Source organism: Balaenoptera musculus, chromosome 20, assembly GCF_009873245.2.
Source record: "Balaenoptera musculus isolate JJ_BM4_2016_0621 chromosome 20, mBalMus1.pri.v3, whole genome shotgun sequence".
NCBI classification, from domain to species: domain Eukaryota; kingdom Metazoa; phylum Chordata; class Mammalia; order Artiodactyla; family Balaenopteridae; genus Balaenoptera; species Balaenoptera musculus.
Genome location: NC_045804.1, coordinates 32,962,333 through 32,987,462, shown reverse-complemented (window position 1 = coordinate 32,987,462; position 25,130 = coordinate 32,962,333). Strand labels below are relative to the sequence as shown.

General features: G+C 52.4%; 1 protein-coding gene across 2 annotated transcripts in view; it reads right to left on the bottom strand.

Moving 5' to 3' along the window:
* Positions 1 to 24,429, bottom strand: part of AKAP1 (A-kinase anchoring protein 1) — a 32,900-nt gene extending 8,471 nt beyond the window's left edge. Inside the window, exons 1-3 of one of the 2 annotated variants that reach the window (XM_036837281.1) lie at positions 24,399 to 24,429; positions 3,378 to 5,025; positions 742 to 875 (exon numbers count right to left, since the gene is read on the bottom strand). In XM_036837281.1, coding sequence (XP_036693176.1) covers positions 742 to 875; positions 3,378 to 5,001 — 1,758 coding nt within the window. In that variant the 5' untranslated portion in view covers positions 5,002 to 5,025; positions 24,399 to 24,429. Of the gene's footprint in view, positions 1 to 741; positions 876 to 3,377; positions 5,026 to 24,135; positions 24,358 to 24,398 lie in introns of those variants that run through there. The other variant, XM_036837280.1, reaches the window with a different exon arrangement.
* Between the last annotated feature and the right edge of the window lie 701 nt (positions 24,430 to 25,130).

Genomic DNA, 25,130 nt, shown 5'->3' with positions numbered 1-25,130 from the left:
GTTGGCCAATTATTTCTGAGCCCCAGAGACAAACACCACAATCAAGCTAGTAAGATGTAAGTTAGAAAAGAAGCTAGAGAAACCACTCGAGCAGCCTGGAACTGGGGGACTGGTGAAGTAAATTGACATTCACACAATGTATAATGCAGTTAAAATTACATTTTCAAAGAACAACACAGGAAAACTAAATTGTTAAATATTTAAAAGCATTAATTAAAGCAACATAATCTTAGTTTTGTTTAAAAACCACAGGGTGCAAGATGAGAAGGAAATAAAAGTCTTCCCAGTCACTCTCAAGGGTAGAATTAGAGCTGATTTTTATTTTCTTCCTACACTGCTATACTTCTCAAGCCCTCTAAGATACAGATGTATGCTGTGCTCAATTGTAAAACACACTCTGCGTTGGAGAGCATGAGCAGGGCACAGTGAGGGGACTCCTGGCCGGCCCCTGCCCTCAGTCTGGTCTTGCTGGCATCTCCAAACAGACCTCAGCCCCAGAACCAAAAGAAAAGCCCCAGAGGAGGGGAGCAGGCCTGCGAGTTTGAAGAGGATGCTCCTGAAGGCAGCTGGAGGGATTTCACTCTGCAGGAAGCTCTCTGGACCCTGGCGAAGTGGAGCGCTCCCATCCCTTCAGCCTCTGGCTCCCCGGGGGCTTCTTCTGGTTTACGGCCCCTCCCTCAGACCCCTGCCCCCAGCCCGATGACGCTGCGCCTGGGGGCACCGAGAGCTCGCAGCCCTTACCTTAGGCACCTCGATCTCCCAGACGGTGAGGTCGACCTTCTTGGGATGGGAGCCTGCCTGGGCATTTTGGAAACCGTCAGGCTTCCTGAGGCCACAGCAGCTGTCCACCGAATCCATGCTGTTCCCGTCCGAACCTGCAGGGGAGGAAGCAACACGCACAGACACCAGCCAGACCAGTTAATAACATCCAACTTCCAAACTCGCATTCCTGGGAGGCCCCCGCCCCATGCCCCCTCCCTCAAACTTGGCAGGCGACTGTCAACTCGCAGTCTAGAAGGCTCAGAACAGCCCCAATGAAAGGAGGCCTGGGGGTGTAGAGACACCTAATTTTAGCCTGTCACTTGCAGTCCCACTTGCTTAATTGGCAGCCGCGCCCAGCACAGCTGCTGGAGCAGAGACAAGTGGTGAACTGGGAAGAGACCGACGCTGGCCCAGGAAGGGGGGTCCACGGGGCGGTGTGGGGGGAGGGGGGGCCAGCAGGTCCCACGGTCTCAGCAGCTGGAAGGAGGTTCAGGCCCCCATGGAGACCAACCCGTCACAGCTGGTCCGCACCCTTCCAACTATGCAGCCCCTCAGACGAAGGGCCCCTGGTCCCCAAGGCCCCAGGCCTGTGCACACAAGCGGTGGCCTTCAGCCAAGCAGAGCTAGAGACAGTCCTCCATCGCCCTCATCCCGGACAGGGCCCTGCCAGAGAAGGTGACTGAAGGAGGCCCCCCTTCCCTCTGCTTAGGCCTGACTCGTGCCCCTCTGAATGCTCTTCTGGGCTCAGGGTGGGTCTTGGACCCCCGCTCAAAACCGGAGCAAAAGCTCGGTCCCGAGAGGAGAGAGCGGGGAGCAGGACTGGCTCCGACAGGGGCCACCCTATTCCCATGCGGGGTGTGCCAAGGGGCCCATCACAGGAAAACGGGGGCCAGACCAGCTTCAGAGAAGTGGCTCTGGCTTAAATATGGAAGACTCAACTGCCAGAAGGAGATCACCCCTGAGAGTCTACTAACTAGGTTATTTTCCACATGGTTTCTCCAAACCCTGGACGGACATGATCCTCTGCCGAGCAATCCACATTCTACCTGGATGCCGAGGAGGCAGGCGTTGCTGCCAGCTAAGGACGAGTCACCGCAAAGTGACTCCTTCAACCCCGGGGGCTCAGACGGGCTTCACGCAGGGAACACCACCCCTTCGGAGAGAAGCCTGCTTAGCCGACCTGCTAGAACCGGAGGCGGCTGACGCGGGGCTCGGCTCGTACACAGCCCCCAGCCGCTGCCCGACAGAACAGGACGGGCCGGTCACCCCAGTGACACCTAGAGACGGCTCCAACCACACCAGGACTCCGGCAAGGCCGGCTCCACTCAGCTGGGTGGTCCCTGGGCCACTCTAAGCTTTGACTTCCTCGCGCCCAAGGCAGGGCTACTGCGGGAGAATGCTGGAAGGCTCGAGCCTGGAGCCGGGCACAGCTAGTGCTCAGTGGGTGGCTCCACCATGCTCCCACCTGCCATGCCCACGCCCCCCTGCTCACCACTCTCTCCCCTGCAGCCTGGACACATCTGAGTAGCTACTACAATCAAACTGGAGTCAGCATGGTGAGGCTGAGGGGCAAGAGGCAAAGGGAAAAACTCCTTTATTCCTAAAAGATTTTCACCCATTTTAAGATGCTTTAAAATAATTTTAAAACATTTTAACATCCCTGAAGTTGGGTGCATCTTACGGTCTCTGGCTTCCTACACTCATGAGCAGTAGCATTTTTTTTTCCTTTACAGGTACACACAAAACAGTAGTGTCTTAATCAACAATAGCATCTTACAGGTGTGTGGTACACACCAGATGCTGCTGAAAGCAGTAAAATTCCCAAGAGTCCCAACCTTCCTGGAGCTGAAACGGCAGGGAGTGGCTCCAGGACAAGCAAGCTGGATACCCACAGAGGGAATCCATGGCCTCGTTCCGTGAGATAGATGAAAATACCCCAGGGAAGCTGCAAAACCAGGGTCAGGAGCTGCTGACCTGTAAGTTAGCGGTCTGAACTGTCTACGCTGGGGTCAGCACTCGAAAAACCCAGTGGACACTTCGTTACCAAAGTGCCCCTTTCCCGGGGGTGGAACTGCAGCTGCACAGAAAGGAAATGGGCTGAGGTTCTCTGCGAAGGAATAGGTGACAGCAACACGCAAGAAGGCGCGAGCCTCCCGCAAGGATTCAAGGCTGTGGCCATTCTCTGGGCACTTACCCCGAAAGAGCTTCTGGAGAAGGAAAGCAGGCGAAGACATGGGAACAAGCACATGATTAAAAGGAAATAAATCATTAAAAAAGCTTACCCATTCTTGGTACTCAAGGGAATTAAAGCTGAGGAGGCCTCTCCTTTTTTTTTTAAAAAAAGCTATTTACGAGGTTAGCGTTTAGGACAGAGAGACACACTTAGGTTAACGGGTGAACCCAACTTTGAGCTGGTTCCTTCGGAAGGACTGGGAAGGGTCCCTGGCTGAAGAACCAAGTTACAGCTCCCGTGGCTTTGGGGTTCAGGGCAGCTTAACTTCGCAGTTACCCACCAGCTCTATGCCGTACCCCGACTTTCTGCAGGCCGGCTGCCTTTCCCGACCAAATAAAGGGAGACCCCCTGGTCCTCTGAGGGACACCCCAGGCCCTCCTACCTCCCGAATGATCTGCTTCCGCATCCACGGTCCATCCATCCTCAGCCCCCAGGTCCGACAGCTCCCCTTTCAGCACCCCGTTGCTGAAGGGCACAGTACTTTCTGGCAGCAGCGGGGTGGTAGCCTCGTCCCTGGGGCTGGAGGTGGTCTCTGTACAAGAGTCTTCGAGCCCCAAAGTGCTGACAGAATCTGAGCACTGCCCAGAGGAGGCCACTGAGGGGACACCCTGGCCGTTGTTGGACATGCAGGTGACACAAGCGGCATCTTCTGCCAGGATGCTTGCCTCGTCCAGTGACTCTCCAAGCGGGGCAGCCGGTGGAGGGCGGGCGGCCAGGGAGATGTGGTGTGTGGAGTTCTTTGGCTTCCTGTCCTTGGTGGGGCTGGACAGAGGGCTGGTCAGGCAGCTCACGTAGGTCTTTGGTGGCGGCAGATCCTCTGCCAGCAGGTCTGCGGAGGGGAGGGCGGAGCCCACCGGGCCCGTGGCTGCCTCCGCTGTGGCCAGAGCAGGCTCCGCGGCACGCTGGCCCAGGGCAGTTTTCTGGTTGGCTCGGGCACAGCTCTCCTCCTCCTTCGGCCCTTGGGGCTGAGCAGCCGAGGCCTGATACATCCGACCCGCGATCCTGCCCATCGTGGTGGTCAGCACCTCCTCAGTGGCCTCCAAGATCACTTTGGAGATGATCTGGAAGGCAGCCTGCTCGACCTTCTCGTTTTTGTCCAAGGTCTCTTCCTTGCCCAGCTCGCGGCTGAAGTCTCCGTCCCAGCCTCTGCTCCCCCTGACCCGGGGCGTTGGCGTCTCATCGGGCGTCACCAGCTCCGCGTGGGCCGACTCCACGAAGCTACTCAGCAACTGCCCCACGGGGTCCTCGCCCACCGCCAGCAGGCTGCTCCTCCCCTTCTCTCCCCCTCCTCCCAAGGGAGCCAGGCTGGGGGCTCTGCTGCTCGGCAACTCGGGGCCCTGCTCCCGGGACACGGGACCTTCTTCCAGCATGTTTTCTCCCATCACCGCGTCACCTGTGCCTTCGGCGCCACCCATCTCCCTGGTCTTCTCCCCGGGGCCCACCTTCTCTGCGGGGGCTGCAGGCGGGCCCTGCCGGCGCCACCCTGCCGGCCTGCCCATCACGGTCTCTCGATTACACACCTCAGCCGCTTCGTGGGGGAACGGAACGCCTTTTGGGGACGGCAGGGGACACTCTAGAGGAGCAGACGTAGCTTCGTCACCCGTCAGAGCGAGCTCCATCCTTGCACTGTCCTCTCTGCGTGGTCCTGGACGAAACCTCGTGTCCGCGGTGCTGGGAAGGCCGCGCGAGGACTCTGATCGCCGGTAGGCCGGGTGTGCCCGCAGCAGGGCGGGCGGCTCCCCAGGGGGCTTGCTGGCGGTGGGGAGCTCCCTCTCAGGCGGCTGGGCGGCACCGGGGGGCGGGGCCGCTGCTCCGGGAGACGGGTCCTCCACGGGGACCGCTTCCTCCGCGGCAGGGCCAGCCCTCAGCTTCACAGCGCTGGTCCCCATCTGTTTGTTGTGGCTTCTGATGTGCTCTTTTTTACGAGAGAAAAACCACCACCAGCCAAGGAGCGCCAGCACTCCAGGCAGTGCCAAGGGGAAAAGTGAGCGGAACTGGATCGCCATCCTGGAGGCCTGAAGCAATTATATCTGCGAGAACAGGAGAGAGAAGAGGATGCTATGAGAGCCAGGTAAGAGGATCCTGATATGACTGCACAGCAAAGACAGCCAAGAGGTGACGGCAGAGCCTCTGCTCCCCCACTCTCCCTGACCCTGGGTGATCCTTGGAGGTGGGTGGGCAGGAAGACACACCTCCCCCCACTCCTGCTCCCTCATCCACGCACACTCCCTTGGAACAAGCTGAGCCTTCTCTGGAAACCAAATCCCTTCCTGCCTCACTTCTTGATGCCAAATTCTCCCTATGTTCCCCCAAGGGACTAGTTATGTTTAGTGCTTTAGTTCTCTAAACTCCCAGAACACTTATCTATTCAGATGGTGTTGGAGCATTTTTAAATACCAATGGAATCCACATGTACATGTCTCTCGCATGCACCCCCAAAATCATGAGTCAATGAAATAGTAGTTTCGCAGCAGTAAAGTCAGAACAGAGGATGAGTAAGAGTTTTAAAAGGATAGGGGAGGACTTCCCTGGTGGCACAGTGGTTAAGAATCTGCCTGCCAATGCAGGGTACGTGGGTTCGAGCCCTGGTCCAGGAAGATCCCACATGCCGCGGAGCAACTAAGCCCATGTGCCACAACTACTGAGCCCACATGCTGCAACTACTGAAGCTGGTGCACCTAGAGCTTGTGCTCCGCAACAAGAGAAGCCACTGCAATGAGAAGCCTGCGCACCGCAACAAAGAGTAGCCCCCTCTCACTGCAACTAGAGAAAGCCCACACGCAGCAACAAAGACACAACGCAGCCCTCCCAGAAAAAGGACAGGGGATACTCCAAGGTGAGGGACCAGTAAAACACACAGTGGCGTGGAGACAGGGTCATGTTTGAGAGTCAAGTCATTTAGTGGGCTCGATGAGGGTCCTGCACCCGCTGCAGAGTCTGGACTTTTTCCTGTAGACAACAGAGAACCAGCTTTGGTCTGCAAGGCACACACACCGAACTGTGTTTCTAGCTTATTCTGGGAGCAGGACAAAGAGTATATCAAGCGAAAGAAAGCTGAAGACCTAGTCCGTTAGATCCAGGTAAGCAGAAATAAGAGCCTAGACGAAGGCGGTAGACACGTAAAGGAGACAGGGAACTGTTTTTTTCACCTGTAAGATGGGGACACACCTTGTAAAGGATGGCTGGTATAAGATCACTTGAGATACGTGTTAATCCTTGTAAAGCAGGGTTAGCTCTCATTAGAGGTATGTGACAAACTTATTCTAGAATACACACTTGTATCCTCTGCCTCCCATACAGCAAATTTTATTGTTTGCAAAAACTGTTAAGTCTTCTTAAAACCAAAAATCCTCCACTGATATGGTGAATTACTCAATTTGGTTTGTGCTTTGTTGCAGAGATGAATGTAAATGCTTTAACAACTCTTATTTACTTATGTCAATGTTTAATTTACTTGTATCAATGTTCTCGGGAAAAACCAGAGCACAGAGTTTCCCAGGTGGTGGTTCTAATGTTCAGGCAAGGCAACAAAAGTTCAACCACTGCAACAAAAAAAAAAAAAAAAAAAAAAGTCCTGGAGACTTTGCTTCTCAAAGTGCAGTTTATGGACCAGAAGCACTGAGCATCACCTGAGAACCTGCTATAAATACAGTATCTCAGCCCTACCCCAGACCACTGAACAAGACCAGCAAAGGATTCACAAGCAACATGACCGCTTGTGAAGGAATCGAGGAAAAGTGTTCTGCTCCAAAGTGAGGGGGTCGGGGAGGGGTGGGAGGGGTCATCTCCAGAAACTCCTTCATCTGTAAAGATAAACCTTCTTGCTAATATTTGAAGATGAAGCAATGGGATTGGAAAATACAAAGCAGAGTTAAACAATGGCCAGGGCTCAGAAGACTGTATTAATCCCTTCAGGCAGAAAACTTCAACGATGCTACCTTAGAGCTTCAGATTCAAACACGGAACCTCACTAGATGCTTTCCCTTGCATCGCTTAATCCTCAACCACCGGGTCTGGAATATGTATTACCATCCTAAAGGTTAAAGTAACTCAAGGTCACCCAGCCAAGAGGTTGAACTCAGGTTCTACTCCACATTAAATCTAGAACCCACTTTAATGAGTCTGTGCAGACGAGGCATTGTACAGGCCAAGGAAAGGAGAAGCTTGTACCCCTCTTAAAACTTGATGGCCCTATTTTTTGACCCACCTCCTCGAGTAATGGAAATAAGAACAAAAATAAACAAATGGGACCTAATGAAACTTAAAAGCTTTTGCACAGCAAAGGAAACCATAAACAAGACGAAAAGACAACCCTCAGAATGGGAGAAAATATTTGCAAATGAATCAATGGATAAAGGATTACTCTCCAAAATATACAAACAGCTCATGCAGCTCAATATCAAAACAACAAATAACTCAATCAAAAAATGGGTAGAAGACCTAAATAGACGTTTCTCCAAAGAAGATATACAGATGGCCAAGAGGCACATGAAAAGATGCTCAACATCACTAATTATTAGAGAATGCAAATCAAAACTACAATGAGGTATCACCTCACACCAGTCAAAATGGCCATCATCAAAAAATCTACAAACAATAAATGCTGGAGAGGGTGTGGAGAAAAGGAAACCAACCCTCTTGCACTGTTGGTGGGAATGTAAATTGATACAGCCACTATGGAGAACAGTAGAATAGAAAAACAGAATTACCATATGACCCAACAATCCCACAACTGGGCATATACCCTGAGAAAACCATAATTCAAAAAGACACATGCACCCCAATGTTCACTGCAGCACTAATTACAGGTCATGGAAGCAACCTAAATGCCCATCGACAGACGAATGGATAAAGAAGATGTGATACATATATACAATGGAATATTACTCAGCCATAAAAAGGAACAAAATTGGGTCATTTGTAGAGACGTGGGTGGACCTAGAGACTGTCATACAGAGTGAAGTAAGTCAGAAAGAGAAAAACAAATAGCGCATATTAACACATATATGTGGAATCTAGAAAAACGGTACAGATGAACCTGTTTGCAAGGCAGAAATTGAGACACAGGTGTAGGGAACAGATGAATGGACACCAAGGGGGGAAAGGAGTGGGGTGGCATGAATTGGGAGATTGGGATTGACATATATACACTATTATGTACAAAATAGGTAACTAATGAGAACCTGCCTTATATAGCACAGGGAACTTAACTCCTCTTTGCTGTACAGCAGAAACTAACACAACACTGTAAAACAACTATACCCCAATTTAAAAAAACAAAACAAAACACCTTGATGACCCTACCCTATGACCCAAAAATCCCACACCTGGAATCTTTCCTTAAAAAAAAAACCACAGGCAGAGGTCTATATAAGAGTGCTCACTGGGGTATCATTTGAAACAAGACTCGAAGCAATGGCTGCTAAATCTATTGTAGACTCCATGGTCATACCAGTTTTGGAGAACGAAGCTGATTCTCACGTACTGACATGGAAAAATTGCCGTGATACAGAAAATAAAAGCTGTAGACCACTGTGGGTATGTGATGTCTATGTCCACATAATCCCATGGAAAAACTGGGAAGGAGCCATACCAAGCCTTTCAGCTGTGGAAGAGGGGAAGGTTTGTACATTGATCTTGTATCCTACAAACCTTCCCAAACTTGTTTTTTTCCTTATCTGCAAATAGAGATAGTCTTCCCTTTTTCCTTTTGGAAAGAGAGATTTTTAAATTTCTTTAACAGAGATTCTCCAACTTGGCTGCCCATCAGCATCACTTGGGAAGCTTTTAAAAATCTCACAGTGGCACCCAGATCAATTACATCAGAATCTGAGGGTGAGACCTGGGCACTGGGTTTTTTTTTTTTTTTTTCAACCCGGGTGATTCCAATGTGCAGTCAAGTTGGGGAAATCACTGTTCTGTAACAACCTGCACACACCCGCAAAAAGGTGGTGGTAGATTATAGAGATTTGCTTTCTGTTCAATGTCCTTCACATTAAATAAATAAATAAATAAATAAAAAGAAATTTGAGAAGGAAAAGAGATTATGGGGGACGGGCACACTCAGGATAAGGCAGTCTGTCCGTGGCCCGTTATCGGGAAATCAAGTCCCACCCAACAGATCACGTGCAACAGGAAGTGGGGCTGGGGTCTGAACACAGGTTTTCTTCTCGTCAGTAAAGTTATATTCTAATTCCTTATTATTCTAATCCCATTTCAGCAGGGCTTAGAGTTGTGATTCCCATAGTATTCTAGCAATTCTCTGCTCTCAGGTAAAAGATTAAATGGAATGGGATGGAGAGGAAGAAAAAGAATCCTATGTCTTAACTACCCATAGGGGGCAGTCTCCTCACTTTACACACCAAGGACCCAAGGCCACAGACTTACATTGGTGTGTGTGTGTGTGTGTGTGTGTGTGTGTGTGTGTGTAAGGGGGGAGTTGTTACCAAGATGTAAACTGCTCCTCAAAATAGCTGGAAGAAGCCCCCACCCACCCCCCACTTTGGAACTAAAAGCTGATCACAGGGGTCTGCTCTCCAGCAGGTGTCCCCATCCCACCCCCAAGATCTCAGAAGTTGGCTACAGTACAATAAGGCAGAGGCCCAACACAAACCACCAGTCTAGCTTTGGTTCTGCACTCCAGGAGATCCACACCGCGACCCAGACCACAGCCCACTGTGTCCCGGGCCTCCCGGGCCACCTCCTGCCACCTCATCTGTTCCGTTCCCAGTCCTAGTTCAGACTGAACGCACAGAACCAGCCGCCTGGGGCCATGACACGTGCTCCCTGCCTGCTGCTCTGTAGCCCAGGGACACCGCTGCCACTTGCCCAACTAACCCTGCCAGCCGAGCTCGGTCCCCAAGGGACTGAGGCTCAAGCCCCCAGATCCACCATCTATAGCCCCCCCAGCCCCCCAACAGGCTACTCAGCTAATGACAGCTCAGGAAACACTTTCTGCATTTCCAAGCCAGACAAATACCCCGTTGTTGTGCCAGAAGGGCCTCAGAGAAGGCGGGTGACACTGCCACCGTGAAGCAGTGTCACCCACCCCACAGAACCCTGAATGTCCCACCTGATCCCGGTGCCCAGCACTCACCCCAGGGACTGGAGCTGAGGCACCAGGAGCCGCTGCTTCTACGTGAGGAGCAGCGGCGGCCCCTCTTCTCCACGCCCACCGGGACAGGGAGAGCTCCAGGCGCTTGAGAAAAGAGGTGTGAGAGCCCCAGACAGAAGGAGAACGCGGGGCTCGTTCACTTTTCCCTAGCAACCAGGGGACTGTGAGTCGTCTCAGGAGCCAGCTCCACCGAGAACAGAGCCAGGAGCCGCCGGGAACAGCACACACCCCGCCCAAAGGTGGCGGGTTCAGGAGGCTAGTGGGTTTCACCAAGGGCGCGGCGGCCCGGGGGCACCTCACGGAGAGCCCCGCTTCTCACCAGTCAAGAAGAGTCCCTCACTTCCTCGGCCCTTCAACTTCGAAGGGCCCGACCTGAGCCAATTCACTCAGACGGACTTGTGCATCGGTATGGCGCCATTTTCCCTGCTTTACCTGGTCTGATGGGCCTGGACAGCTGGTGCAGGACGCACCCACCTTCCCTGAAGCCTGACGGGGCTGGCCTTCACTCGCACACACAGCTGCAGCCCTCACGAGGCCCACTGCTACCTTCCTTCTCTGGGCACAGACTCATGAGCTGCTCTCTTTGCCCTGGTTTTGTGTGCATGTGGTTTTTTTTTTTTCTTTTTTAAACCTGAACCTCTGAAGATGTAAGTGGCATTTAACACTGGAGGTCTAACGGCCTTCACACTCACTCACTAACGAAGACGGCCTCCTCCCCCAGAAGGCCTCCCACCCCAGGCCCAGGACACTCAGGCGCCGGCAGGAAAAACCTCACAGAAGAATGCAGAGCCGGGCCTAGCATTGGTGGGGAGGAGACCTGGCTATTTTGAATCTGGTGGCACTGAATAGCTGCCTGCTTATTTTTAGCAGGTCCATTTGCTGGGAAATAGATGCAGGCTGGCTGGCTGCCGAGTGGTCACACAGAGCTCAAGGCAGGCACGTGCCACAGCCCCACAAGGCTGCAGCATTCACCTGGTCTGTCCAGGTTCTAAAAAGATTTCTTCCTTCTCCCAGAGAAGCAGGCAGCTTCTCAGAACAGCTTACCTCTGGAGAAGTAACGGTCTCACACCCAAGCATGATGACCAGTGCAGTCACTGCAGTCTAGAGCCTTCTGCTAAATAAGAAGGCAAATCTCTGGGAGATTTACTAAACAAGAAAACAAAGAGTGTTGGTTCCACTAAGTCAATTTGGCTGTGGTTATTGTGGAAAAAGAGCTGCATGTGATTAATGATGGGGGAAAAAAAAAAAATCGATCCTAAAACAAGAGCTTAGGGTGCCAAGAGCCTTACAAGTCCAGTGTGGGCTTGGGCCTGGCCAGTGAAGCCAGATCTACTCTGTGATCCGGGTCTTAGTTGCAGCATGCAGACTCTTAGTTGCGGCATGCATGAGGGATCTAGTTCCCTGACCAGGGATTGAACCCAGGCCCCCTGCACTGGGAGCGCAGAATCTTACCAGTGGGCCACCAGGGAAGTCCCTACTCTGTGTTCTGAGTGGACTTTTAAACACTCTCCAAGAAATCTGAACATTTCTTCCATTATTCCAGCGTTACATATTCACTTTTGCTGAAGACGGTCCCTGGGTGTTCACCAACAGGGGGCGCAAGACAGCCCATCTCTAGAGTGTCCAGCACATCAAATTCTTGCTAAGGGGCTTCCCCTCTTGAAGGGGGCCTTCCAAGGACAGGGAACAGCTACATGACTCAGAACCTAAAGCCTAGCACTTGCTGCCACTGCATTCAGAGAATAACAGCAGGCTGCTGGCTAGGCCTCTGTCGTCCCCCAGCTGCTCCCCACCCCAGAGGAAGGCCACATACACAGAGGTCTTTACAAGACTACAAGGGTGTCTCTGGGTTTGTACAGGATGCATTTACCCAATTCCTCATCAGGCTGAGGTTCCGCACATACAAATACGTTTAAGTCGCTGCAAGAAAACGCTTCTGGCCACCAGAAGCTCACAATCCCGATGGAGAAATCTCTCTGTGTGTCTCTCACACACAGATGCACCAAGCTGAGCCAGACTTCAGAAGTGGGCAAAGAGAACACAAGGAGGCTGTCTCAAAGAAGGCCATGATTTCCTTAGGTTGTAATGGTGGGTTAACAGCATAAATTAAGGTTCTAAATCCAAGGTGCCTTGGGGGATGGAGGGGGCAGCAGAGTAGAGCAGGATGAGTCCCGGGGTGGGAGCTGGAGCTGAATAGCTGGCGGGGCCGGACAAAAGGTGTTTGACCTTTACTGTCAGGACAACGGGAAGAGGCTGTGGCAGCTGTGACACAGCCAAAGCAGAGCAGGTCGCCAAGAGGCAAAGGCCTGGGCCATCCCCGAGGGGCGACTGCAGCCCAGGACTGGTGGCCACTTAAGTCACAGGGGGCTCCTGAGCACTGGAAATGTGACCGGTGTGACTGAGGAACTGAATCTTAAATTTTATTTGATGTTAATTTAAATCTAAATAGCCACATACAGCTGGTGGCTACCCAGTGTACAGCGCAGTGCTAGGCGGTGTCCCCAAAGACCTGAAGGAAACACAAGAGCTGGATAAATGCTGCAATGGCCAGCGCCTACGTTGCTGAGCAGAGTTTGGTCCTGCCCCTGGGGGTGGGGGACGATGGTGAGCTGGGCCACTGACCCTCAGCGGCATGGCTGGGGCCCAGGAATCACAGCGCTGGGGCCATGCCTCAGGCGGTTGGTCTCGCCCGCCCGGCCCATGTTCACAGGGTTGTTACCTTCATCCTTAGGGGGCCTGGATGGGCTGTGACTCATGTTGGCACCCTAAAGACTCCAAATTAGCTCACAGTGGGGACTGTTCCCCACACCCTCCATTGTGATGGCCCAGCACAGCGGCCAGGGGAGCCAGTGCGGCCAGACCAACTACACTGCCCGTTCTGGGTGGACCAGCTGTCCCACAAAAGTCACGGAACACTTCCAGTCTGCTTTCCGGGAGACCGGAGGCTTCCCCCAGTAACATCTGGGTGGGAGAACCTGCTCACTGAAGCCTTCTCCAACCAAAGCGGAAACTCGGGGTCCAGTACCTGAGCTCCAGGTAAGAAGAGTCAGAAGCAAAAAATCCCATCTGGACATGGTCTCAAATTAAGAGCTCTTTCTCCTCCAGCTCAATTGAAAATTAAAGTTCCACTTAGGAAAACTCGAGAAATCAGGGACCCACACAGGGTTAACTGCCCAACCTCTCTCCTCCTCCTCTGACCAAACCCACAGCCATCCAGTCTCACTAGGCTTCAGATGATATGGGAAAATCAGCATCTCCTACAAAGGGCTTCCCATTGCTTCCCTTGGGGGTAGGGATGTGGTTTTTAAAAACGTGAACGACTATGTCACATCCATCCTGCCCCTTATCCCTGGCTCCTGGCAACCTTCTTGCTTTACAAGTGAATTCTGACAGGTTTCTGAGGACAGTGATAGAGCAGGTGCCAGGAAACTGTTCCCAGGCACATAGAGTTCCCACCCATGACCACAGAACACAAGACTGCCCAAAAGGTATGAAGGTGTGCTCTGACAACAAGCTCACCTGAAAACTAACAAGGACGGCATGTGCCTTCAGAAGGAATCAGAAAAGATGCTGGTATGAGGCGAAAGACCCTTCCCACCACCGCCTCGGGTGGGAAAAGCAAAGAGGTAAGACACTGACTTTCCAAATGGCAGACAGTGCAATATGACCAACTCAGAAATCACATAAAGGCATAAGGTAATTTCTACTCAACAAATATTTATTGGTACCAACAGGGTACAAAGCTCGGTGGGACACAGACAGGAATTAACAAACGCACTGCCCTCTTTCAAGCCTTTCAATTTCTTTGGGGGCAAAGCCCCCCAATGACCTCTTCTCCAGTGGGCCTGGTACTGCCACCCTCTGCCACTGACCAAAAGCCAGCCCAAAAGTCTGCCACAGCCCAAAAGTCAGGCAAGTGTCCTGGCTGGGTGGGCCAGGGGGCGGGGGTAGGAATCAGGCTGCCAGACACCCCAAATTAGGATGTTCTAGTGTCCTGGGGTGAGAGGTGAAAGGATGTTAGCCTTAATGGCAGTGCCGTGGGAGCCAAGGGGGCTGGGGTGTCCCATTTAGCATGCAGACTTTCATTCTCACCACGACTTGGTACCCAGGTCCAGATCCCCTCTCATTTCAACTACTCCTGAAGTAAAGCCCGGCCTTTTGCTGGTGTGGCAGAAGGGACCTGGGGGCCTGGTTGTCTCTGCCGTCTTTCTACCAACCCTCCGCCTTCAGCTGCACAGCTCCGACCCCTGCCTTCAAAGACGCTTGTCCTTGGGCACAGATCAGCGTGCCTCTGGTTGGCTGCCCACCCTCGCACACTTTCTCACCAAGACGAGGGAGTAAAACAAGAAAGGAGGGGGGCACCAATCCAGGAAGCAACACAAGAGAAGGGGAGAAGGAAGTCCCAGGATGCAGGGGAAGCAGAGCCAGGGGACCGGGGACGCTTCCCAGGAGCGACTCGGAACTGCTGAGTCTGCGGTAAGTTTAAGCACGAGAGGAGCTTCCCGGCAATCGACTGCAGTGGCCAAGGCCCAGGGGAGAGTCAGAGAACTGGTGAGACATACAAAGAAAACCAAGCTAAGGAAACAAAGGAAATTAACTAGGAGAAGAGAAGGGAGGGGGGAGACAAGAGAAGAAATATGGATTGCAGCCATAGCAATATTTAGATCACAACACTGTAATGTAACCAAATGTTGGGTTACCTCTATACTGAGAGGATGAGGGGGGAAAAAGTGTAGGAATGGGCCAAGTCCTTATCTTCCAGAGCAGAAAAACAAAACATAATATTTTTAAAAAGGAAGGAAGGAAGGCTTCCCTGGTGGCGCAGTGGTTAAGAATCTGCCTGCCAATGCAGGGGACACGGGTTCGTGCCCTGGTCTGGGAAGATCCCACATGCCGCGGAGCAACTGGGCCCGTGAGACACGACTGCTGAGCCTGCGCGTCTGGAGCCTGTGCTCCGCAATAAGAGAGGCCGCGATAGTGAGAGGCCCGTGCACTGCGATGAAGAGTGGCCCCCGCTTGCCACAACTAGAGAAAGCCCTCGCACAGAAACGAAGACCCAACACAGCCATAAAATAAATAAAAATAAATAAATTTAAAAAGTAAATTAAAAAAAAATAAGGAAGGAAGGAAAAAAAGGAGTAGTATACTATTTAGAAATACAGTCAGTCCTCCCTATCTATGGATGCAGAACCCAAGGATAGAGACTGTAAGGGATTTGAGCATCCACAGACTTTGGTATCTGCAGGGGTCCTGGAACAAATCCCCCAGGAGACCAAGAGACAACTGTGTAGAGGTAAATGGCAGGGAGGACGGCTGCCTCTAGAAGAGAACAGGACAGGGTGCGGAAGCACTCCGGGCAAAGGGCTGTTCTTTCAAACCTTAGCAGAGTCAAAAGTCAAATCTGTCTACAAGCAACGCCTTGATAGAAAAATACATTCTTAAGTATTAACTACAATGGATGCTCTACTACCATACAACTTTGTTTCTTGTTAACCATTATAACAAACATGTATTAGTGCCAATTCATCTATGTACAAACTTATACTGCTTTATTTTCCCATAATAACTGATACCAATCTTCCTTCAGAAACCCCCAACTGCCCTGCTGACGTACAGTAACAATCAGAAAGAGAACAAGCTTACTGACAGCTAGACCCTTTCAGAGACAAGGCGTATGATCTCCCCACCCCGCTGAGGTCTCGCCAGCATCAGGCAGCAGAACCCCCCAGGGCTAGCCATTTAATAAAGATTTTAATACCCACAGCGAGCCAGGTTCCACTGGGGTTGGGGGCGGGGAGGTGGGGGAGCCCTCCGGAAGCAAAGGTGGAGGGAGGGGTAGGGAGTCACATTTCAGATGACGAGATAATACCGCAAAGACGCGGAACCTGCAGCCTCTCTCAACAGATTCAGACAGCTGAGCCCCGGGCATCCCCTGCATGTAATGAATTAACCATACTCCTGTGCATCCAGAACGGTACTAGTTGGGAGAGCTGAGAAAGCAAATCACTTTCCGTGTGGTGTAGATTAAACAAGGAACCCAGGCTGACGAAGGGGCTGGATAAAGTGTGCCTGGGAGAGGAGGAGCTTTAGACAGAATGGTCAGGGAAGGTCTCTCTGCAGAGGTGGCAGGAGAGTGAACAGCAAGGAGCAGCTCTGCCAAGATCTTGAGAGGACACGGAAAGGAGAGGGGGAGAAAGTTCCAGCTGGGAGAAGACGTGCCAGCAACCTAAGGCAGAAACAAGCCTGGCTGACTCAAGAGACAGCAAGAAGGGGAGGCAAAGACGAGGCTGGAGGGCTGCTGCCAGAGACACTGCTCCCCGGCACCACTGCGCAGAAGCCACGCTGAAGGTTAAGAACCTGGAAGAACAGGTTCACCCAACTCCCTCCAGAGAGGGGGACCAACTTGCCCCAAGAGCCAGGGGACTGTAGTTTCTGAATAAACAGAAGTTGACTGCAGCATCCACTCCAGGACAGAGTGCCTCTGTGGCTGGTAGCATGACGGGTACATACTGTGTGAGCCAACAGAGGTCCCCTGAGTTCTCAGAGAATGCATCTGCCAGGAAGCCCTGGGGTCATCAGCCTTGGAGGACCGCAGCTAAGCCCTCACCCACAGCGCCTCCACACCCTCAAATGAATCTGTCTCAGTAAGGTGGCCCAGCCCCCCTCCGGGGGGGGGGCAGTTGCGGATGGAGGACAGAGACAGACAGACACACACACACAGCCCCACAGAAGTCCTTGCCACTTCTTTGAATCGGACTCTGCGAAAACAACCTTGTTCTCCAGCCAACATAAACCACAGGCAACAGAGGACCTTATATGGCTCTAAGCTTTCTTAATCAGAAACAAGAGAGATGGGCTGGAGCTGGCAGCTCCAAGTGAGAGAAAAGAAGGGACAAGAAAGGGGGGAGAAAGGAGGGCAGCGAGGAACAAAACTTGTTTGTCAAACCCCTTTTTCGTATCTCTTCAGCCTCAGTGGCTTCCCAGTAAGAATTCCTCCTGAAGGGCATGGGTTTGCCTTCTCTCGTGGTTTTATTTTGGCTTAAGTCAGGGGATGCCAGTTATAAGGCTGCCGCGGATTCACAGTTTTACAGAGTTTTTAGTGGCCTGTCCTCAGGTTGGGTGACTTCCCATGAAGACAGAACTAATGTGATTTTCCTGAGAAATCAGCTGCTGGGTCGTCCTTCCCTACCTAGGACAGCAATCCTGACCTAGGAGTGCCCGCTCACTGGGCTGCCTTGGTCACATGCCTGCCTGGCCCAGGAGGCAGGGGTGGGTCCTTGCCACAGGTCCAGATAGAAAGGGCAGCCCAGGGACCTCATAAGTGGCCGCACACACATACACATCCCCCATGACAGTCTCTAGGGTGGCTTTATTCTCCTTCCTCCCCTGATTAGGAGAGGCAGCAGCTCTGGCACCAGGACCTGCCCCGTACACTGAAGCCACATGCACTTGGCCCTCCTAAAGGATACCACCTGCTAAAAATAGCAGGACAGCACATGCTTGGCTGGGCGGGCCTCACCAAAGTCAAAGGACAAAGCAAGGAGGTTAGTCTCAGCATGATCTCTCCTCACTAGAGACCGAGCTCACGCCCATCCCAGTGCAGCTCAGGGCGAGCCACTCCTATCTCTCAGGAGGGTCAGGAAGGGGGGAGGGGCAGGAGATCTGTCTTCCCGGCCAAGGCTGGAGGGAAGGGGCGGGGGGGGGGGGGGGGGGGGGGGGGGGGGGGGGGGGCAGGGCAGCGTGCTGAGGGCTGAGGGCTGAGGGCTGGGCTTGAAGGATCCTGCTGCCTGCTCCAACAGGGAGCAAGCCGAGCTACTCTCAGGCGACGGCCCATTGAGGCCAGGGGATGGTCTCCAGGGGATGGTCTCGCAACACTGTGAGGTCTGAGAGGCCACACTATTATTAGCCAGGGAATGAGTGACTTCAAGGCTGCCTTTTCAACCAGGTGACCAAACTAAGCCAGAGTCTTCAGAGCAGTTTTCCAGGCCCTAAGGCATGGTTACATAGCCTAGGAGGCTGTCTGCCCTTGGTCACAATCACTACTTGTGCAGGTGTCACTACTTGTGCAGCTTGAAGGCACTGGACAGTTGCATAATTCTGATAAAACACCTGCCTTAAAGATCCTTAACTTCTGTTTCCTGTAAAATGATAACATCCAAAGAAATGGGATACAAATACCTCCCTCCTAGGGCTGAATGAGGCTGTAATGACCTAACAGTTTGACTCAGTTTGTGGGATTTTATTCTTTTAAAAACCCAGTTTCACTTTCTGGATGAGGATGGAGGGGTAATGGGGCAGTTAACAAGAAACAGCCTCTACGCATGGAGCTAGAGATACTGAACCCTGATCTAAGCCCCAAGACAGCCCAGTCCTGTGCCCTAGGATCAGCTTACCTTCCTCAGGGCCTCCGTTTCCACATACACAAACTAGAAATTCTTTTTTTTTTTAATTAATTAATTTATTTTTGGCTGCATTGGGTCTTCACTGCTGCATGCGGGCTTTCTCTAGTTGTGGCGAGCGGGGGCTACTCTTCGTTGCGGTGCCCGGGCTTCTCATTGCAGTGGCTTCTCTGGTTGCAGAGCACGGCCTCTAGGCGCGAGGGCTTCAGTAGTTGTGGTTCTCGGGCTCTAGAGCGCAGGCTCAGTAGTTGTGGCGCACGGGCTTAGTTGCTCCTCAGCATGTGGAATCTTCCCGGACAAGGGCTCGAAGCCGGTCCCCTGCATTGACAGGCGGATTCTTAACCACTGCGCCACCAGGGAAGTCCACAAACTAGGAATTCTTAACCTCATAGGACTGAGAGAGAATAAAAAGGGAATAACGTGCAAAAACCCTGCTAAGTTATCAGGTATACGGTAGGTGCTCAATAAGTGTCTGTTATGCATCTTCTGCTGTTGGGGGTCCAAAAACAGAATTCACATTATATGCCAAAGGCCAGTCTAGCAGGGTTCAAACTAAGCACACCCAGGACTAGATGAGGGGCATCTGGAAATAAAGCCCACTACCCAGAGCCGGCCCCACACCAACACTTCGGGATCCCCACTGGGGACCAACTCTCCCCGAGGCCTTCAGTAAAGCCAGGCCTCCTAACACTGAGATGGATTGGAGGAGCAGAATGAAAACGACGCTTGTCCGTAAGGTGTCTGCAACCTGGTTCAGCACAGGGCCCACAATAAGACCTGCAGGAAGTCATCAGGTGAGTGAAGGACCAAATAGCAAGTCTCCTGACGTAACGACCAAGGCCAGTGAGCACATGCCTTGGAGAACCAGCGAGGACCTTTACACTGATAAACAGGCTCTCAAGCCAAAACAGCTTTCCAAAGGCTTAGCATCTGGCCCCTTCACTTCACACTCCCATCCCGAGACCCCTCACTACACTCCTTTCTCAAACTGTTTCATAATTGATCACTGCCCTCCAAGCTGGCAGACCGGAACTTGTTCTGAACATGCCATGGAGAGAGCTGATAAATAACTTGTTACCAAAGCTCTTGGGTTTGTGGAATATGGAAGACTAAGCCCAAACACATGATGCTTTACAAGGCGAGACAATGAAGCTTTTAGAGTTGGGCAAAGAACTAAGTCCAGTGCTGTCCAACAGAGCTTTCTGTGATGATGAAAATGTTCCAGAACCTGCACTGTCCAGTACTGCAGCCACTGGCCACATGAAGCTACTGAGCACTTGAAATGCGACTACTGTCACCAAGGAACTAATTTTTTAATTTTACTTAATGCTTTAAAAAATTTATATTTAACTAGCTACACATAACTAGTAGCTACCCTATAGGACAAGGCAGCTCTAGACCCTCAACCCTAAAGACAGATTTAGGAGAATAAAGATATTGTAAAAAATAAAAATATTTAGTACAGTAGCACCTTAGATTTAAGTGAACTTCAAATGCACCTAAAACAGTGGATTGTCATTTTTTTCTTAGACTTTGGCTGGTACTACCCAGGCATCCCCAGCCCAAACACACCCTGCCTCCCATACCCAACCCTGCAGGCAAACTCTACCTCCCAGCAGCCCTAAGGGGCTGACTAACTCCAGGGCTCTTAGGGGCACAATCTGAATGCCTTTGATGTTGAGCAACCTTCTTTCACCAGCTGAAGAAACTAAGACCTTGAGGGCCAACAGACCTGCCTGGAACCCCAGCCAGGTTTCAACCCTGAAAGCGGCACCCAGATCTCAACCTCCACCCCACCCACAACCCCCAATCCAGGGCTCTTGCTAAGCCCAGGGTGAAACAAGCCTCATCAGCCCTCAGCACTGCATACTTTTACTTCCAGAACTCTTCTGGGGCCCTGCTTTGTTCTAAGTACATGGGCCTCAGTGAGGACCGGCTAAGTGAAGGCAGCCACGCTGTACTACCAGATGGGGACAGAATGTTTACTGTCAACTGCTGCAAACTTATCAAACCGAGCTGTGGAAACATTCAGATGGCAAGAACTGGACAGAACGAAGACCACTTAGTAGAACCATTTAGGAGGAGGAAAAGGACACCTCGAAAGTTCCTTATAACTGAAAGCCAGTCCTCAGAATGCTGAATGATAACACACATTCCTTTACTGCAACAAGCTGCTTAGAAAGCAAAAGAAAGATTAGGTGAAAAGCCCATGGACTTGATGACTCCTTGTCCTTCTCACGAAAGCCCTCCAGAGGACCTAGTTTAAGTCCAAACCCACACTTGTCGGTTTCTCTATCCCTCTATTTGTATTTTTTATTAGTCATTGAAACGATCCCGAATGAACTCTAGCTTCACCCTCCTCAACTGCACTCAGAGGTGTCAGGATTAAAGGATTAGGGAGGCGTTTGCTTGTAACTCACCTCCCACAGTAACTATCAAGGAAGAGGTGTCCCCTAAATTTTAGTTTCCTTGTCCCCACCAGCTACTTCTGCAGCTACTCTGTCCTACCCGAAACACTGTCACTGTTTTACACGGCCCAAGTTTAAAACTAGGTACGAGGGCCAGCAGGTTTGCTCGGCGGAAATGCCACACACAATGGGTACTTGATGTTAAATGATCAAAGGTGAAACCTGTGTGAGACATTACACCAGAAAGGGATGTGGAAGAAACAACCTGCCCTAGAAATGAAGGTTTAGGATTAAAATACATCCCACAAAGATTAGCAACTCAAACAGTATGAAATGATTTCAGTGGGATAAGAGCCCCATAAGGACCCACCACCACCTGCCCAGAGCAGAGGAAAACTCCCTAGAAAGGCAAGCTGAAGGTATTAACTCACACCCAAAACTTCCCCACAAGAGCACAGCAGTCAAACTGCAGAGAAGCCCACTCATTCTAGACTCACAGGGAAGATTAGGAAGGAGGAGCCTGGGGAGACCGGGCTGGAAGGCACCAGCTCACCAGGCACATGGGGTGTTGTAGGCTTGAGCCAGGAGGCTGGCTGGCAAACTGTGGGGAAGCCAATTTGTTTTCCCCCTCCTTCCAACCAAGTTTCCAGGTCAGGGGTTGGGGAGTAGGGTACTTTTATTAAAATTCAACTCACTTAACAGATTCAAGGGAAACTTAAAGTCAGTCTCAGAGACTCTTTAGGAAGGGGGGGGGCAAAAATCAATGCTTGAGCACCCATCATGTACCAGGCACAGTGCCATGCGCCACAAATATTATCTTAATTTGTCTTTAGGATGAGAGAACACTGAAAAGCCTAAAACTAGCCTTCACCCACAAACAATGGTTACAACCTGGCCTGGGTTCAAAGCCCAAGAATAATCTGGGTTACCAGGTAGAGCAAAACAAATTACTTTAAAATATTGATGCTGAGCAACCTTATACTGGAGACACATCCCCTTGGCACCTGAGCAGCCACTTCCAACAGACACCTTCACTGTCACCCTGCAGTGGCCAAGTTTGAGTGTACTTCCTAGAAACAGCTGGGAGGAGGAAATGATATTCCTCCAGCTGGGCTCCAGCTAGACAGTAGACCAGTCTCACTCACAGGCTGGGAGGGGATCAGTTACCTGCAACTTCTGGGCCATCACCTGACAATACATATGACAATAGGGCCTATTTAATACAGGTAGGCACAAAGGCTTCAAAGATTTGCATACCTGTAGGACCCAGAGAACCTACTCTAGCCTAGGGCCATTCTTCATCCGAGAATATACCCAGGAATTACTACCCAGAACCCACAAAACTAGTTTTGCGGTTCAAGAGGAAAGGTTCAACACAAGTCAGAAAAGCTCCCCCAAAATTACTTCACTTGTTTCCAGTGCTGAGAAAGTCTTAAATAATCAGCAGGTGAACCACCTGAACTTCAAGAAAAGAGGAATCTGATAAATGGTCAAATCATGCTGCCCTCTCTGCATTTCAAAGATGCTCTGTACCTTTAAGAGCAAAGAGGGTGGGTGGCGCTTACTAAGAGCCCAAACTTCTAAATAGAATTTAAGAAAAAAAACTAATTTGGGAAGGTCTTAGTTACAATAACAGGGTAGCAAGGTAAGGTTACTAGTTGCCAGAATTAATAGCTTCTTGTGAATGGTGTTTCTTGATCAATAATTTCGACAAAGGGGGTGGGGGGCTTCGATAGCAAACCAACCAACAGATATGACTGTACCAAGGGTCCAGCAACCCAGATTTCCCTGCAGGAAATAAATTTAAACACCATGCAGCCTGAACTTCATAGGGGAAAGATGGCTAGTTTAACTTAATTGTCCTGCCCACACACCCTACCCGACTTGAGAGGCCTCCTCTCACACCTGGAGTTAAGTGCACCGGGTTTGTGTTAGCGGAGGCCGAGGAGCAAGAAGGCGCCGGCCAACCTCTGCATCTCCGCGGAGAAGGGAGACCGCGAAACTCCCAGGGCTTCCAAGCAGTCCCAGGTCGATTCGGCACCACCCACCACCAAAAGCTCCTACCCGTCTCTCATGCCTTCCTTGGAGGGGAAATGGGAGGAACCGCACCCAAGGGCACAAAATAGTAAAACTGGTGAAAGCCCGCCCCCAAGGCGTCCAGACCCAGGCCTGCCCAAACACACTTTGATCCGGAACCCCGAAACTAGCGTGGTCCCTCCGGCCCGAGGACCGGAGGTGGGTGCAGGCGGAGCCCGACACGTGACCCACAAGCCCGCGGGCATTAAGTCAGCGGGCACACGGGACAGGACAGCCTCTGCCTCTCCGACACCCTTTAAGGGGCTGCAAAAGCTAATCCTCTTGAGAGACACCAAGCCTTTTACATCGGGACCGCAACTCGGTTCAAACGGTTTCCCTCCGCCCGCAACACGGTTCCAATCACGACCTATCTCCTAGCTCATCCTCCCGGTTCTGCAAACCGAGCCCCTTCCCCTGGTTCGCCGCACTGAACTCACAGGGGCAGAGCTACCAGCTCCGGTGTGCCACCGCCGGCCTCGGTGGGGAGCACCCCCGGGCGAGATGAAGGGGCCCATAAGTTGGGCGAGGTTCCTGAAGTGACCAATTCAACTCCAATCCCTCAGGAGAGGGGAAGGAGTGCCCGCAGGCCTTGGGACACTTCCTCGCCCTTGTGAGCACCTGGCCCTGCCCACAGCCCGCCCGCCGGCGCCTCTCCCGGCTCAGACTGGGTACACACGACCTTTGAAAAGTAAACGCGTGTGGGGTTGGGCGACCTTGGGTGGAACACACTCAGGTCCGTCTCTCGGGAGAGTGTGCGCGCTCGGGGAAAGTTAAGCCGCAGAGGGGTATCCCGGGCGTCGCGCCCTCGCCTCCCGCCCCCGAGGATGGTGACGCGCGTGGGGAACACCGCGCGGCTGCAGAGCGCGGCCCCAGCCAAGCACACGCGATTTGTCAGCAAGAGCCCGGCGGAGAAGGACGAGGGAGCGCGCAGGCGACGAAAGAGAAAAGGCCTGCTTGACAGCAGGCGACGGGCCGGAACCCCTCTGCACGCCCTCAGCGTCGGGAGCCTCGCACCCCGTGAGTCCTGGAGCACGCGACGCACCCTGCACCTGCACCCTAGGCTCACCATCACCCCAGCGGCGCCGCCCTCGGGGCCCCGGCAGGTGGTCCCCAGTTCAGCCGCTCCCTGCGGCCCCAACTTACCAGCTCCTCGGCGACCGTCGGGATGCAGAGTCCTCGCGCCGCCGCCGCCGCCGCCGCCGCCCCCCGGCCCCTCGGCCCCCCCCCCGCCTCTGCCCCTCTGCCAGGCCGGCCCCACAGCGTTGCACTCCGGCCGCTCCCCCACGTGCTCGCCCAGACCCGTGGAGCACAGAGACATTAAATACTGAGGACGCGCAGAGACGTGCCCGCGGCGCGACGCAAGGCCCCGCCCCCCGCCCTCTTGCCCCCGCTCCTTCCCGGCTCACCTGCGCGTGCGCGCCGCCGGCCGCTCCCGCCAGCGCCTCTGCCAGCTGCGCCAGAGGGGGCGCGGTCTAGAGTGTTCCCCCAACATCCCGCCCCCGCCGCCCGCAGCCGGGCCTTGCTCAGGCTCTCGCGAGATGAGCTGTAATCTCGGCTGGGCTCGGGAAAGAGGCCTGGCTGGAGTCTTCGGAACGCCCCTCGCTCCTTCCCCACCTACGAACCTCGAAGCTCTGGCCCCCCAGCCCTGCGCGAGTTCGCCAGCCTCGGGTGTGGGAAATCTCGAGGGGCCAGTTAGACCATCTGCCTGGCTCTGTATAGAGAGGCCCCTGGAAAAGGCAGAGGGGCAGGTGATGCGCAGGGCTCCTCTTGCCTCCCTTGCCTATATATACTATATATTATAGATAGAATATAGATCTATATTATATAGATATATTCAATGTAATTCATCATTACATTGTACGCATGATTTAGTGATATTAATAATTGCACGATAATAACTGCGTAACGGGAGTACGTGGCACCACTCAAATGCGGCATTCTTGCGCATTTTCACAGCTTGGTGATGTCAAAGTGAAACAAAGTTTCCTCTAAAGGGGGTTGGGTTTTGGAATAATTCCTGCCAAGAGATAGTCATCATGATCTATCAGTGACTCCCTGAGGAAACTTGGGAAAATAAATTGCCCCCAAACAGGTGAACAGGGTGGGGTTCCAGCTGGCCAGAGACGTAGGGACTCTAA